The 16,057-nt window shown below is 43.0% G+C and overlaps 1 protein-coding gene across 7 annotated transcripts in view; it reads right to left on the bottom strand.

Moving 5' to 3' along the window:
- Positions 1-1,099: 1,099 nt before the first annotated feature.
- The window catches only part of LOC110490019 (enhancer of polycomb homolog 1), a 78,261-nt gene continuing 63,303 nt past the window's right edge, over positions 1,100-16,057 (bottom strand). For 4 of the 7 annotated variants that reach the window (XM_021563098.3, XM_090199934.1, XM_021563097.3 and 1 more), the window contains 7 exons: positions 15,655-15,744; positions 15,308-15,456; positions 10,788-11,209; positions 3,888-4,042; positions 3,525-3,660; positions 2,895-3,318; positions 1,100-2,657 (listed from right to left, as the gene is read on the bottom strand). In XM_021563098.3, the coding sequence (XP_021418773.3) occupies positions 2,591-2,657; positions 2,895-3,318; positions 3,525-3,660; positions 3,888-4,042; positions 10,788-11,209; positions 15,308-15,456; positions 15,655-15,744 (1,443 nt within the window). In that variant the 3' untranslated portion in view covers positions 1,100-2,590. The remainder of the gene's footprint in view (positions 2,658-2,894; positions 3,319-3,524; positions 3,661-3,887; positions 4,043-10,787; positions 11,210-15,307; positions 15,457-15,654; positions 15,745-16,057) is intronic. The other 3 variants (XR_016486656.1, XR_016486655.1, XR_016486657.1) reach the window with 1 other exon arrangement.

Below are 16,057 nucleotides of genomic sequence, written 5' to 3'. Positions count from 1 at the left end.
GCTCCACTCTTCTGCGAAGGCATTCTTCAAGATGTTGAGACTTGCTTCCATTCAGCCACCAGAGCATTAGTGAGGTCGGGCACTGATGTTGGGCGATTTGGCCTGGCTCACAGTTCATATTCCAATTCATCCCAAAGGTTTCGATGGGGTTGGGGTCAGGGCTCTGAGCAGGCCAGTCAAGTTCTTCCACACAGATCGATAGAACCCATTTCTGTATGTGTGCACAGGGGCATTGTCATGCTAAAACAGGAAAGTGTTTTCCCCAAACGGTTGCCACGAAGTTGGAAGCACAGAATTGTCTAGAATGTCATTGTATGTTCTAGCCCAAACCATGAACAGCCCCAGACAATTATTCCTCATCCACCAAACTTTAGTTGGCACTACACTTTCGGGCAGGTAGTGTTCTCCTGGCATTCGCCAAACCCAGATTCATCCTTTGGTGAAGCTGATTCATCACTCCAGAAAACGCTTTTCCACTGCTCCAGAGTCCAATGGCAGCGAACTTTACACCACTCCAGCCGATGCTTAGCATCGCGCATCGTGTTCTTAGGCTGCTCGGCCATGGAAACCCAGCTCATGACAGTTATTGTGCTGAAGTTGCTTCCAGGGGATTTCGGAACTTGGTCGTGAGTATTGCAGAGGACAGATGATTTTTACGCGCTAGAGCACTCGGCGGTCCCATTCTGTGAGCTTGTGTGGCCAACAACTTTGTGGCTGAGCCGTTGTTGCTCCTAGACGTTTCTACTTCACAATAACAGCACATACAGTCGACAGGGGCAGCTCTAGCAGGGCAGAATTTTGACAAACTGACTTGTCGGAAAAGTGGCGTCCTATGACGGTGCCACTTCAGTAAGGCCATTCTACTGCCAATGTTTGTCTAAGGAGACGGCATGGGTGTGTTCGATTTCATACACCTGAGAGCACCTCCAAACCGCATGGCACCTCCAAACAATACCATTACTCCAATACCAATATACACACACAACACTGTATGACATGAGTAGTTTCAAAATGACACATTTTTTATTCAGATGTAGATTTTTAGCTTACACACCCACACTAGACCATGACATTCAACCAACAAAAGACAGCGAGCCACATAATCCACATAATGCCCTGGGCTTTATTGTCTGATTTTATCGCGAGAGTTCGGTCACTTTTTTTCACACAAAAATATATATTTTTTCAGCCTCCAGGTGGGACAAGAAAACTTCAAGGATAAATCCTGCCATTGGACTGGGTATTCAGATTGTGACGACACAGACAAGTACTACTAGCAGCACTGTCTTTGTGCCTTACTCTTCACAGAAGAGAACACATAGTTCCCCAAGGGAAGGCACCCGATACTTGTGGTTTTTGGCCTTGCATCCTTCTGGGGAGAAAAGAGAAACACACCCTTTCTCAATTAGCTAACCCCCTTCAAGATTTTTCTGGTCAGAAATTGGAATGATGATACACGTACAGCAATTTTAACTGTCATTCACCGCCCTTATAACCTATGCATGAACAATTAACAAAATAATGAAGTCTTTCAATACGAAGAAGCTTAATCATTTTTTACCACAAGAAAAATACAAAAATAACAATTCTGTTTACAAAAGAAATGAATTGTGAGAGGGGGGAGAGATACCATTGCATGAAAACTAGGGACAAATTATACAAAAGCAGCATTGAATATCAATCAAATCATTAGAAAAAGGAAAAAAAATAGTGCTTTGAATCAGAAGCAGCAGGAAGAGACTTCATCCCTAGTTTTGTTACTTGTATCGGGATAGCAATGTAAATGGAAGATACCGGGAAGAGATATAACCACACAAAGTAAAGTGAACCAAAGCCGACCTTCTCCTCTGGCTCACCTCATCCCCAAAGAGTCTCTTTATGTCACTATTGAATTCCATATGATCCAAAGAAGTACAGGGACCCAAAAGGGGGAAAACCTGCTTTGTGTTCACAATATACAAAATACCCAGGAGTCCGTAGCTACCTAACATTTACTACAGCACAGGAACCAATGAAGGTACAGTGTACAAATAAACAAAAGAAAAAAACTGTAAACACAGCACAATAAATAGATAACAGCAGGCTCTGCAACATGCAAGTGATGAAACGTCTTAATTTGAAACTTTCATCTATAGTTTATCGCTTTTTTCTTTTCATTCCCAAGTGCAAAACATCACAAATGAATAAGTTTCTGTATTCAAGTAACGTATATACAAGGGGGTATTACAAATATGTAGTTATAGTACAGATACTATTTTGCCGTATTCATATTTTACAAGATGTCAATTTTTACTCATTAACGAATACAAAAACAAAACAAATATTAAAAAAGCATGAGATGAGAATTGCAACAATACATTCCCACAGTTGCCGTGGAAACGTGTCTGTCCGTACTACGTATGTAGTCCGTTTTGTGTGTGGAGTCCCACCTGCTGCCGTATTTGCATTCCCAATGCTACGGTGCACAGCACCTAAAGAGTGAACTCAGAGGGTAGCAGCAGACTCTAAGCAAAGAACTGGTTGTGCAGCAGAGGGCTGGGTAGTGTTGGGGCTGCCTGTCGTGGCAGCTAGCTGCACCACCACCACTCTGCTACGTCACCTCCATGGCCACTGTGTTGTCAGTTATACTGTTTAGAGCTGGCTTGTCTTGATTATCTCTGGAGGAGGAATACAAACAGTGTCAAACTTTTGTTATAATACACAGCTCCCACTAGACACATGGCTTAGGCATGACATTAGGCAATCAAGACATGGCACCAGATTCAATATAAAAAGTACACTACTTTTGACCATTTCCCAAAGGGCTGTGGTGAAATGTAGTGCACTACAGAGAATAGGGTACCATTTGCGAGACATACATAGTACATCAGTCAGAAAATGTCAACTCATCTCACCTGGATCCTATGTCCATGGTAGAAGCACCGGTGACATTGTTGGGCATCTGACAGTTGGTGTTGGCAGCCATCTTTAAGGCAGAGGAGGGCACGGCTCCCAGGGCCCTGGGTATGTGGCGTGTGGTGGTGCCGCCCGGGCTGGGGAGGGCAGGGGAGGAGGATGAGGGGGGAACGCTCAGACGGATGTTATTCGCAATCAGGACCTGAGTGGTGGTGGGGGAGGTGTTTGCAGCATTATTACCCAGGTGGGTGTGATGGGCATTGGGAGGGAATGTGAGAGAAGAGGCCGTGACGGGGGACGGAGAGGTAGAGGAGTGGTTGGACGAGGGCTGGGGGAAGGTGGGGGTTGATGGAGGAGGGGTGAGAGTCTGGTTGCTGTTAGGGTGGTGGGTGGTGCTGGCCAGGTGTAAGCTCTTGTACACTCCTAAGAGAGATGGGGAAAGATAAAATACATTTACAAGAGATACATTGAACACTTCCTCAATTGAACACTTGACTTGCAATGACTGATGAGTGGCCGACTAAGTCACTCTGGATAAGAGTGTCTGCTAAAATTACTAACATTTAACTCCCCAGTGTCATTTATTTCATTTGCTATGAAGTGAACGACAGATCAGCGGTGCTGCTTACCTGAGCCTGGGAGGACCCCGTTGACTCCACTTCCCAGAACCCCCTCCTCCTTGAAGGCCATCAGCTGGTCCGTGGTCACCAGGGCAGAGGCAGCAAACTGGGCGCTGGCCGAGTCTAATGTCTTAGAGATTATACACTGGAAGGGAGGGAGGACAAAGAGACCAAGTCAGACATTCTACATACCATTGAAGAAATAAAATGCTCAAAAGGAATGATAGTGTTTCCCCTAATATATTTTATGAAGGGGCTAGAGGGGGGCCTGCCATGCCTTTACAATGGTAGGGGAAACGCTGGGTGAAATACACATCGACAGGGCTATTTTGGAGCTTTGTGTGTGGTGTGTGTAAAGGAGTGGTGTCTGACCTGTGTGTTAGGTGGTGTTGCTGTGGATGTTGTAGTAGTAGAGGATGGGTCTGTGTTTGGCTGTGTCTGTTGCTGATGTTGAATCTGCTCCAGCTGCTGTTTCTGCATCAGGGCCAGCTGCTCCTGGTGCTTCTGGTACTGCTCTGCTGTGAACGCTACACAGATACAGGATAACAGTGTTATAACACACAAGGGTTATACACACAGGAGAATGAAGAGTTGAGGTAATATGCAGATCCTATATATCTCCACCAGTCATAGATAAAGCAAAGAAATACCTGCACAGTGCACACAGTAGGCTATATGCCACTCCCACAAATACAAAACGTTTAGGCTTATCGCCTCCTTCAAGGCTGACTGACCGTGTAGCTTGTCATCTAGATCAACATTCAATATCTTCACCAAGCTGGTGTGAAGTACCAGTGGTCTGGCTTTGGCTCCAAGTGAGAGCAGGTCTGTGTGTGTCTTGCTGATTTCCACCTCTGGGCAGCCGAACGTTCTAGGCAGCTGAGCGTGTATACGGACCGGTAAAAAGTGTGTGACAACGAGTTTGTTTTGCGTCGCAATATATGCTGATATTCTGGCCAGAGTAAATAGCTGCATGTAACTCATCAGCTAAGAAGAACATGAAATCGCTCGACTGCCTGTTTATACAAACATGTCAATAATGTATTTTGTGTAAAACATGTAAATAGCTGCATTTAGCCTACTCCCCTCCTGAAGAAAAAACATGAAATGGTGCTTATACTTACTGAGGCACGGAATGCAATAGTTCTAACAGTTTTGTGTAAAACATGAAGTTGGTAGGCTAACCCATGAACGAAGGCAATCAGAGGGGGGAGTGGCAGCAGAGCACTCCACACAGCTGGTACATAGGCAGCGGAGTGAGCACTCGGCTACGGAAAGAAAATGCTCAGAAATATCTATTTTCAGCCTGGGAAATTTGGGATACAGAAACTCTATCTAAAATATATTCTCAATAGACATCCTACACTTAACCAGCCGCTCTGCTTTGGGAGTAAATCTTTCCAGATTCCAGGTGGGGTTTGAGATGGGGCATGTAACCTCTAATCAGGTCACTATGTCAAAGCTTTGACTTGACGGAGTCCATACAAATACATCCTTCAGAACAATTGAGCCTGAAGATTGCTTTATCAGGAGAAAACCCAGGTTAGCTATGAACTACCTCCTATGGTTATCCTTTGATCTAAGCAAAACAGGTGTCAAAGCCACTGAATTGCCAGAACATACCCTACTCGAACACAAATCCGCCTAGTGACATCAAAAGCCGACAAGGTGAACATAAACATAAACGCTCGCATGGCAAAAAATGCCTCCCCAAAATTGTAATGCAGTTTAATGCCTGGCCTAGCACAACACAAGGGGGTATGAAAAGAAAACACACATTTGAGCGTTCTGACATCAAACAGCATTCTAAAACGTACATTCCTGTGAGGTATATTCTGACCTTTAGACACTAACATGACTATCACGGTTAAACTCCAATCAAGCCAATATTCTAGCTTGAGACACTGCAGTATGCAGCAGACTCCCCCTCTACTCTATGGCCAATGACCCTGACACCCCAGCACCTCTTCTGAATCTATTTACACAACAACATTTATACAACACCTGAGCCAGGAGAACAGGAATGTATGTATTCTCAGGAATTAATGTATTCTAATAAGGAAGCATTCATTGTATGAATTAGGGCTGTCCCCAACTTTAAAACACATCTGTTGACCAAGAGTAGTCTGTCCTTTCAACCAAATGATTGGTAGATATTTTTAAGCATGCATTTTTCATATATAGACACCATCTGTCAGCGTTTCCCCAAAGCTTGATGATTAGTTGATTATTTGAATGAGCTGTGTAGTGCTAGGGTAAAAAACAATTATTTCTGATGAAATAATTAAGACAAATGAGTTGAGGGAGCCAGAGATCAAGAAAAAATGACAAACTTAGCGACCCTCCTCCTCCCCTTTGCAGATCTGAATTACTGAGAAGCGCCACAGCTCATTAGTGATGGGGAGTTAAAACTAAAATCAGACAACCCCAGTTGGGCACATTTATACATAGGCCTGGGATACCTGGCCTAACTTCTAGCAGTGTTTTCCATTGGCATTTTCCACTTCATATGAACTTTTTATGGCTTGGGGGCGCTATTTTCACGTCCGGTTGAAAAGTGTGCCCAAAGTAAACTGCCTGCTACTCAGGCCCAGAAGCTAGGATATGCATATTATTAGTAGATTTGGATAAAAAAAACACTGAAGTTTCTAAACTGTTTGAATGATGTCTGAGTATAACAGAACTCATATGGCAGGTGAAAACCTGAGAAAAATCCAACCAGGAAGTGGAAAATCTGAGGTTTCTTTGGCTGGATTGGGCTCTGAGCGCCGTACTCAGATTATGCTTTTTCCGTAAAGTAAAAAAAAAATCTGACATGGCGGTTGCATTAATATGGCTGCGATCCCGTACAGGGACCAACATCAGGGGAAATTTGAGTGACAACTAAAAATACAACTTCGTAACATTAAACATTCTTGAAAATGCAAGTGTCTTACACCCTTCAAAAGATTAGAATCTTGGTAATCAAACTATGTTTTCCAATTTGAAATAGCTATTACATAGAACAATGACCATGCTTTTGTTTGAGAAGAGCATTCAACAACAGAAAAATTTTCCGCCATGACACTTTTTACACATTCACATCTGAAGGTAAAACTATGACTTACATTCTGATATCTTGCTCTTATTTCTCTTCCTGAGGGTCCCAGTGATCAAATGAAGTGCCGTTTTCTTTGATAAAATCAATTTTTATAGCCTAAAATCGAAACATTTTGTAAACCGTTTGTGCCGTGAATTCCATCTCTATCAATTTTTTACGGCGCATTCGGCGTGATTACCCACCGTAAACAATAGTTTATCTAGTCATGGTTGGTTTCAGTGCATTCCTCTGGATGTTTGCAACACAGCCAAACGTCATTGTTTTTTTTGCTGGGAGTATTGACCGATGTGAACTGATTTGAAGACAACGAGCAAAGACTACCTTACGCACCAATAATTTTAGCGAAGCTTCATTGATTGACTATATTTCTGCCCAATGACCACTGATCTTCTTGAAATCTAGCTGGGTAGATAGCCAATGAGCTGAGGTAAACGCCAGTATGTAATGGTTTTGGGTTGGACCACAATTCCTTGGTTGTAATCGCACGCGCAGGGAACTCCATTCTCGCCTTGACGATCAGAGGAGTTGCTGTAAGGCTTTTTATGCGCAGCTGTATTTCGGAAAGCTGTAGTTTCAACGATTTCATTGAAGATGACGAATAAATCATGTAAAGTGAAAGTGAAAAAGTGAAAGTGAGACAGATTTTTTTTTGTTTGAGGAATCTTGGAGTGTTATGATTCAAACGAACTGAGGAGCTGTTTCTGCAAGGACAGGACGTACTTCTGGACGAGTAAGTGCTAATGCCGTTTTATGAAATATAAAAATATATATATATTATATATAAAAATAAAAAAAATGCAATGAAATGTGTGGTTTGTTTGTGTGTGTGTTGGTTTGTTTGAGTGTGTGTGTGTGTGTGTATATATATATATATATATATATATATATATATTCCCCCCCCATGTCAGATTATATTTTCAATTTTTTTATTCAAGTGGAATGGAGTAGAACAGCGAACACACACATGGCCACTGCACCTGCTACTCCTCTTCATGTCCATATGAAATAGCCATTGGGTGCTGGGGGCGAGTGCAGGCCCACAACAATGGCCGGAGTTGAATGGAACAGCACTTCACCTTAGTGACTGTTCCCTCTGCTCTATACAATACATATGTTTATTTTATGTGATGATAAAAGGCTCATAGAATACAAATATTTTTTTAATGTTTTCTTTCAGTGATAGCGACTCCGACTCGGAGCCCCCGGTGCCAAGCTGCCCGCTTTACCTCTGCCCCCAGTGGTGTTCATATGCCACAGTTCATTACTGTAGGCATGACTGTGCCTCAGGGCCAAAGGGGCACAGCATGGAGGTGACTTGACTTGGTGGTGACCTAACATAAATCGTTTGTGTAGCTTTCGCTGTAAAGCATTTTTTAAATCAGACACCGTGGCTGGATTACCGATAACTTTTTCTTTAAAATGATGTCTAATACTTGTATGTTTGAGAAATTTGATTAATGAGATTTCTGTTGATTTGTATTTGGCGCCCAGCAATTTCATTCATTCCGCTAACGAAACCCCAGTCCTAGACAGGTTAAATAATTTCTAACTTGTTAACAATTTCTGCTAGTTAGTTTTTGCTACCATGTGGGTTTTTAGCTTGCTTCAGCCTGCGAACTGAGTGTTAATTCACCCGTTTCCATACGTTTAATTTTAAAACATTTATCTTACAAAGAAGTTGTTTAATCTAACTGCTTAACTATTTATCTGTACATGGAATTGTAGGTGTTTTTTAAACAATTTCCCCCCCTAATCTTCACAGGAAAATGCCACGGGCACTATCTGATGTGTGGCGACATTTCACTGCAGCTAAGGTATAGGGAAAAGCTGTGTACATTTGCAAATACTGTGTCAAGTCATATGTTTAGAACGCAACAGAGACGCAGAATCATCTGGCTTAGTGCATAAAGTCCCCTCAGCGCTCACAACAAGCAACCTGACATAAGTCCCTCCTCCTAATCAAGGTAAAAATTATGAATCAGACACCTTATCGATAGCAACAGCTCATGGTCCTCCTGGAATCAGAAGAATTTTTGACTCAATAGAGGAACGTAGTCAGAGAAATGCTCTGCTGATGCTCACAGGCAATGTGTATTGGAAGAGATATCACAATGTTCATCGTCCAACATACACCCCTTCAACCAGACATACTCTATCGACTAATTTGCTGGATGCAGAGTTCAACAGAGTTCAAGTGAATGTCAAGCAAATCATAGAGAATGCAGACTGTATTGCAATCATCTCTGATGGGGAGTTGAATGTTTGCGGGCAAGGAATAATTAACTACATCATCTCCACCCCTCAACCAGTATTCTACAAGAGCATAGACACAAGGGACAGACATGGACGGTCTCTACATTGCAGATAAGCTGATAAGCTGAAGGCAGTCAATGCCCTTGGACCACAGAAGGCACTTGCACTGCTGTGAACATGAAGGTTGCTTGGTCTAAAGTGGATGGAGTCCTACCCTCACATCACACCCATTGGCTATGCTGCTCATGCATTGAATCTGCTCCTCAAGGACATCATGGCACTGAAAACCATGGATACACTACAAGAGAGCCAAGGAAATGGTTAGGTATGTGAAGGGTCATCAAGTTAAAGCAGCAATCTACCTCACCAAGCAAAGTGAGAAGAATAAGAGCACCACATTGAAGCTGCCCAGCAACACCTGAGTTTCTCAGAAATGGCCATATCACAATCTGCCTATATGGACAGCCCCATCAAGAGGATCCTCCTGGATGATGTATTTTGGGAGAGTGGTAAGCAGCCAGAAACTCCTGAAACCCATAGCAGTAATCTTTGCACGGATTGAGGGAGACAATGCCATCCTGTCTGATGTTCAGACTCTGCTTGCAGATGTAACAGAATAAATCTGTACTGCCCTGCCCACTTCACTGTTGCGCCAAGCAGAGGAAACTGTAGTTCTGAAATACATCAAAAAGCCTGAAGCCCATACACGCCACAGCATAGATGTTGCACGCCAAGTATGCTGGCAAGAGCATCCTGTCTGGTGCAGCTAAATACAAATATATTGTATGTCTCAATCATTATAAAAAAAATGTTTAAAAAAGTGTTTCCCCCCAGGCTTGGGCTCATATATAGGCCTATGCTCCAACATGCCTATGGATGTTTGGAATTAAATCAATCAACTTATGAAGTGATGTCCATTTTGTTGTGTTAGGCTTCGAAACATCCCCCAAAACCATGTTATACACTCAGTTACAACCTGTTGAACTTCTCTTTCTTCAAATTGATCAATCAGTGCGTTTTAAAGTTAGATGTGATTTTCGATTGCATGTGCATTGATGTCAGTGGTTAGTGGGATAAATAGAGCTCTGAGAACCAGGCCATTAGCGAATTGATGGTCTTTAGCGATTTGCGTATTCCCAACACAACCAGAGTGCACAAAAGGAGATTACGGTCATGACTCATGACCGCTGGTGCTGTAACAGTAATAAGGTCACCGCAACAGCCCTACGGTCACAGCAACAGACATGCGCACACGCACGCGTACACACACGGTCAATGAAAATATGGCAGCTCACAATTCAAGTCATGGAAAAAATGTACAATTACACCCCTCCCCACACACACTCAAAGCCTGCTGAATTCAGATTTTCCCACTAAACCTTCATAGCTCTTCCAGAACAGGAAAACTATTCAAGAGATTATGATCGCGTAACAAGATCAAAACGACCACCTCCTTTACCTGCCTGACAAACTCTTTACAATCTCTAAAGATAATTTCTAAAAAGAGAATGGGTATCCTGCATAACATCGACATAGTGCCCTAATGCAAGAGGGTGGAATGCGGCACCCCTTTCCCCTTATAGTGCACAGTCCTATGGGCCCTGGGTCAAAAGCATCTCAGAGTAGGAGCGCTAATCTAGGATCAGGTTCTCTCTACTATTTGTTATATTTAAAAGTCAAAACAGAATGTCAGAAACACACCCCATCACAGGGCTGGGGTCAATCCCATTTACATTCAGGAATCAGAAGCAAATTAGCATGCACCGCTAGGCCTATACCTGCATTGCGTAAAGCAAAGTAGTTAGTGACAGAAACAAAGTACTCAGTACTCTCAAGCAGGCTATCTGATGCCTGAATACTAGCATAAACCTCCTTAGGTAGGGATGAGTGCTCCAGCACAGGACAGTGGACTAACTCACCAGTGATGGGGGTAGCTCCAGGGCCAGTGCAGGGTCGGGTGTTAATTCCACTCCCAAGGAGCTTGCTATGTCCCGAGGACGTAGTCCGGTTAAATCCTCTATAGCGTGAGATGTCGCCTCCACCCAGGGGGTGATGGGATAGTGTCCGCGGCCTAAAGTGCCTCCAGCGGCACGACTTAATGTTCAAAAGAATCTCACTGAGGTCCACAGATGACGACAAAGAGGGGATGGAGGAGGAGGGGTGGTGGTTGTTGGAAGTATTGGTTTGGTCCGAGGTATTGACGTCTGAGGTACTGGCTGGCTCTACGTTGCGGAGAGGAGAGCTTGTGGAAGATGAGTCTTGAAGTGGTTCGGTTTCGGGGTCCGAGTCCAGGCTGTGGAAAATGCTGTCCAGGTTTGTGTGTGCTCTGTCCAGTAACAGCCTGAAAGATAATCAGAAAGACACTCTTTACAAATCACAGTAGGGACGCAAATTCCAGTCAATTTTGCTACCTACTAAGCGACCCCCATTGACGGGTTAACAAACGGTTAAACCAGTTCCAGTAAAATTACGCGACAACCCCAAAAAACTACGCATGGGTACAAGGAATGAACATTTTTCATAACTAGCTTAAAAAATGTGACAATAGTAAGTCTATCTTCTCATTATTGAACATGCAACTAAACTACTGTTATGAAGTAGACAATGTAATACATTGCATTTCCGACAGTGTGGGAAAACAGTGTTCTAAAAAAGACGCACCTGGTGCAAGCAGGTTCATGTGACAGAGATAAACATCTCCGTTAGAAACTTAGTGGGGAAATCTGAACATGCAAGAGAAAGATAGGAAATCTAAATATGCAAGAACTAGGATAGGTTGTTAAAATGATGACAATGAAAGGAAGTTTATGAAAACCAGTAGAACAGGAGAGTAATGCTAAGAAGCTTTTCGGTTGCTAGCTTAGCCATTGTTCGCTGCTGCATGCTGCTTCTCTGTTTCTCCCTCTGCAGCAGCCAGTGTTGCAAATTTAGCGAGTTTTCAGACCCCTCCAACAACTTTTCTTGGTAGAGGAGGCTAGCGTCAAATTCAGCTACTTTTCAGGCTGCCTTTGGGGAGTTTTGACAGAGGATTTCTATGGTTTTGAAAACATGTAGCGAGTTTCCCCACTCAATTCTGCTTCAAACGAGAGTGGGAAAAGCTGTCTATGAAACAGATGTCACAGCAACGGCACACACAGGTAAAGAAGCACAAGCTGAGGGGGTGTGTGCCAGGTGAGGGGACCGCAGTTGGGCTTCAGCAAGGCAAATTGGTGCTGTGGCATCGTCGGGGCAACGGCAAAACGTAATTTAGTGATTATCTGAAAAATAGTCTGCAACACTGGCTGCTACAGTCTGCGTCGCTTAGTAACATGTCTCCGCTCTGGTTTGCTCGTAGAGACCAGGTGTTCAAACTTTCCCCCAGGCCCCCCTCCAGCAACAGGGAACATATCACGCCTGCGCGGACACCACATCTATGTCTATAGGCACAAGTACTGTTAATGAACAACACCTCTCTTGTTGGTGGAGAGTCATGTCTAATGTGTATTCATGTGATATTTAAGCGACTCAAACATAAAAAAATCTATGGGCTAAAAAACCTAGCTAAAAACGTTATCTGACATGGGCCAGTTGATCTGGACATTTCTGACAAGTTATAAATAGCTCGCTAAGGTGTGCACTGACTGACATGGCAAGAGGAAACTGATTATGGTCTACCCAATTTCAAAATTGCACCTTGTGCATCCTACTATTACAACTTTCAAGAGTAAGTTGAAAGCCGGACTGAGTTTCTTAAAAAAAAATATATACTCTACATGGCTAAAAGTATGCTACACGGCAGCAAAAGGGGGACCAATTCCATATTAACGCCCATGATTTTGGAATGAGATGTTCGGCGAGGAAGTGTCCACATACCTTTGGTCATGTAGTGTATTTTTTGTCTGGGGGAGTAGCAATGTATCCATCTAATTGTTTCTGGCACTGAGCAAATTTCAGGTCTGCTGAGCACAAACTTGAGCTTGTGAAAATTCTGTGCAACTTGCAACGCACATTTACTATGATCACTGTGGCTATACCCACTTTAAGTTACAGTTTTTACAGTGGCCATGTAGGCTACTGTGGCTATTTCATCATAATGTAGGCCTACCATCAAATTCTGGAGAAAATGAATCCCATTACATAGTAACATGGAAATAGCTGTTATATCATTCAACCTACAGTAGCAGCCAATGTGTGGTTTTCAATGTAGGCTTACATTCCATCAGGCTTTTGAATAAAAATAAAAAAACATGCAGGGCTTGACATAAACCTGTTTATCCACTTGTGCTTCAGAAAAGGGGACAACTGAATAGGTTGTGTTTGATGCAAGAAACCACTTAAAATAAAGCACATTATTCCCATACTATTATTACAGAGAATCAGAAATTATACTACTCTCTCCCTATTGGCTACTTAGCTTATTCAAGCCCGTCTCAAAATACAACACTGACCCATATAAAAATAAATAAAGCTCTTTACCTGACTTGCGTTTCAAAGATGTCTAGAAAGGTACACATGTTGTGCTTTCTTGGGAAATCACTTACTCCCCTATAGCCAACTATAAATTACCTGGCTAATAACTCACTAACTAGCAAAGGATATGAACAAAATGTGCACAAATGGCTACACGCAGCACTCGCTTTAACCTCAAAACAGTAGCATCTACTCATGTCGTAAACAGTCCAGTTCAGAGTAAATGGCACAGATCTACATATGGCAATGGTATATTTGCATATAGGCCAACTGCAGGTTGTTCATGCCGCAAAGGTCTGTGTAGAATCCAACTCCAATGCGTTCTGCCGACAAAATCTCTTGCATAGTTTGTTTTGTTTCAGTATGTTGCATTGAAAGTGGCTAATATTGCATGGATTCGATCACAATTGCCACAGTAAAGGGAAGCGTTGACAGTGTTAACAGAGAAAACTCTAGAACACTGGTCACCAATCTTTTGAGTCAAGATCACGGAGTCCAACAAAGCCGAGAACTACCGGTTATTTTTATTTACAAGGTTATTTTTGTATTTTTTTTAAAGCGCCTTTAATTTTACTGGGCTGATGGTGCCTGCATCTGATGGTTGGTCTCAGTGGAGGGAGAGAGCAGCAGACTGATGGTGGTGGATCCCCTCAGTTTGGGAACCACTCTACTAGACACTAAGCCATTAGTTGACGTTAAACGCAAGTCACTTTCTAACTAAACACTCATTGTACATTTTTTGGAACGTGACACTGTTCCGGTTTTATGACTGACCAGATGTTAAATTCTGACACCTACAGTATTTAATTAAACGAAATAACGCAAATCAACCTATAAACATATGCATGACTGGACAAATATCTTTTGGCGGCTAACTGTTAACATACCCTAAATCACTTTATTGATAAGACTGATGCGGCACCCTATTCCCTACATAGTGCATTACTTTTGAGAAAGGCCCATTGGTGGAAAATAGGGTGCCATTTGGTCAAAAGTAGTACACTGATTAGGGAATAGTGTTACATTTGGGATGCAGTTATAGACTAATCTTCCTAAAACACAAGACGGTAAGTTCTGGATATATATTCAGAACCCCAGGCCGGTGGTATAAGTGTGATTACATTTTGCAGCTGTAATTGCATATCACACTATGAGGGTACTATAGTTCTAGCCTTCCTCAAAGACCTGATAGTTGATTCCAATATCTCTCGCGTGGGCACGCGCGAGAAACAGTCGCCAGCTAAACGTAATCTCCTAAACCAGAGGTTCCGAAATCAAGGGAGAGACTTCCCTTGATTTGAAGGGTAATAATAATTGTAAAAATACATTTAAAAATGATTGAAATAAACAATCTAAAACGACGCATTAAACCACGATGGTTTAGGCTAGAAACAAGCAGTAAAAAACAGAGGAAGATTCAACTGATGCACCTCGGAATACCTCTAAAATTCAGAAGCCGAGCTACAAATTTGGACTTTTGGACTTTGCTTGGAAAGTAATCTTATACAATGTGTGACTGTCGCCGTCAATTGTTCAAATCGCTTTCTGTACAAGAGAATACGTATAGTTACAAAGAAGGTTCATGTAAAAGACCATAAAACATTTGATAGCGGAATAATGTTCGAGGAAATAGGGTCCAGATTTTAATTTCTTTATCCATGTATATTATTATCATCATCATAATTAAATCAAAAAAGTGTAAAGAGTCTTGTTAAATTACATAGAATTGCAGCAAATGTGTTTCAAACAACAAGTTGGGGCCCTAGAGGAAAAAAGGTTGGGAACTCCCTGTCCTAAACGCCATCAAGCACAGAAATAGGATCCTGTCAAACGAACGGCTACTATACCAGGCTAGTAGGTGAGATTTGGGATGTGTCCCAAATGGAATCCTATTACCTTTAGACCTGAGCCCAAAAGTACAGCATTACATATGGAATAGGGTGCCATCTAGGACACAGCCTTAGGGAGCAATAAGGGCGCCTGAACTCACCTGCCCCCTCTGCCCGTGCGCCGCCGTGCCAACCCTACGCAGCGCCGGGGCACCGTTAGAGACGTGAGACAGTAGCGGAAACGAGGGTCCCCCAAACCGCCCTCCGACGGGCTGACCCATGGCCAGTTACCACTCTGGTCCAGGCGAGACTGAGACAGGGAGAGAGAGGAGAGCGAGAGAAGATAGTTCGAGACAAAGGAGGAAAGCTCCGTCAGAATGTTGAAGATAAAAAAGCAGCAGGACCAGTGGCAACCCTGGCTGTGTGTGACTGGCCGTCCGAGAGAGCGCCGTAAGGGCTATAAATAGAGCAGTTGAGTCACAGGAGGGCAGGCAGCTACTCTACTCACAGCATAGTACTGACAGCCGGCCTTCCTCCGGAACACAAAGCAGCCATCTGGGTCATTCTCCTCCTCTGCCTCCGAGGAACCTGAATGGATCTAAACAAACGCAGAGGGGGAATGGGTGAGTTACATTAAGAGGCAGAGACCATAAGAACAACCGTGGATGGCTACCTAGACAACAGCCACGATTGTGATCATGTCCCCAACTACTACTAGTTCTACTTCTACTACTAGTTCTACTAGATCTTCTTCTACCACTAGTTATTCTACTTCTAGTTCGACTACTTCTAGTTCTTCTACCACTACTAGTTCTTCTAGTTCTTGTTCTACCACTACTAGTTCTACCACTACTAGTTATTCTTCTATGAGTTTCTTCTACTAGTGCTTGCTCTGCCACTACTAGTTCTTC

Source organism: Oncorhynchus mykiss, chromosome 15 (assembly GCF_057628025.1).
Source record: "Oncorhynchus mykiss isolate SJ-2025 chromosome 15, ASM5762802v1, whole genome shotgun sequence".
NCBI lineage: Eukaryota > Metazoa > Chordata > Actinopteri > Salmoniformes > Salmonidae > Oncorhynchus > Oncorhynchus mykiss.
The sequence above is the reverse complement of the archived record's forward strand: the minus strand, read 5'-3'. Positions and strand labels throughout refer to the sequence as shown.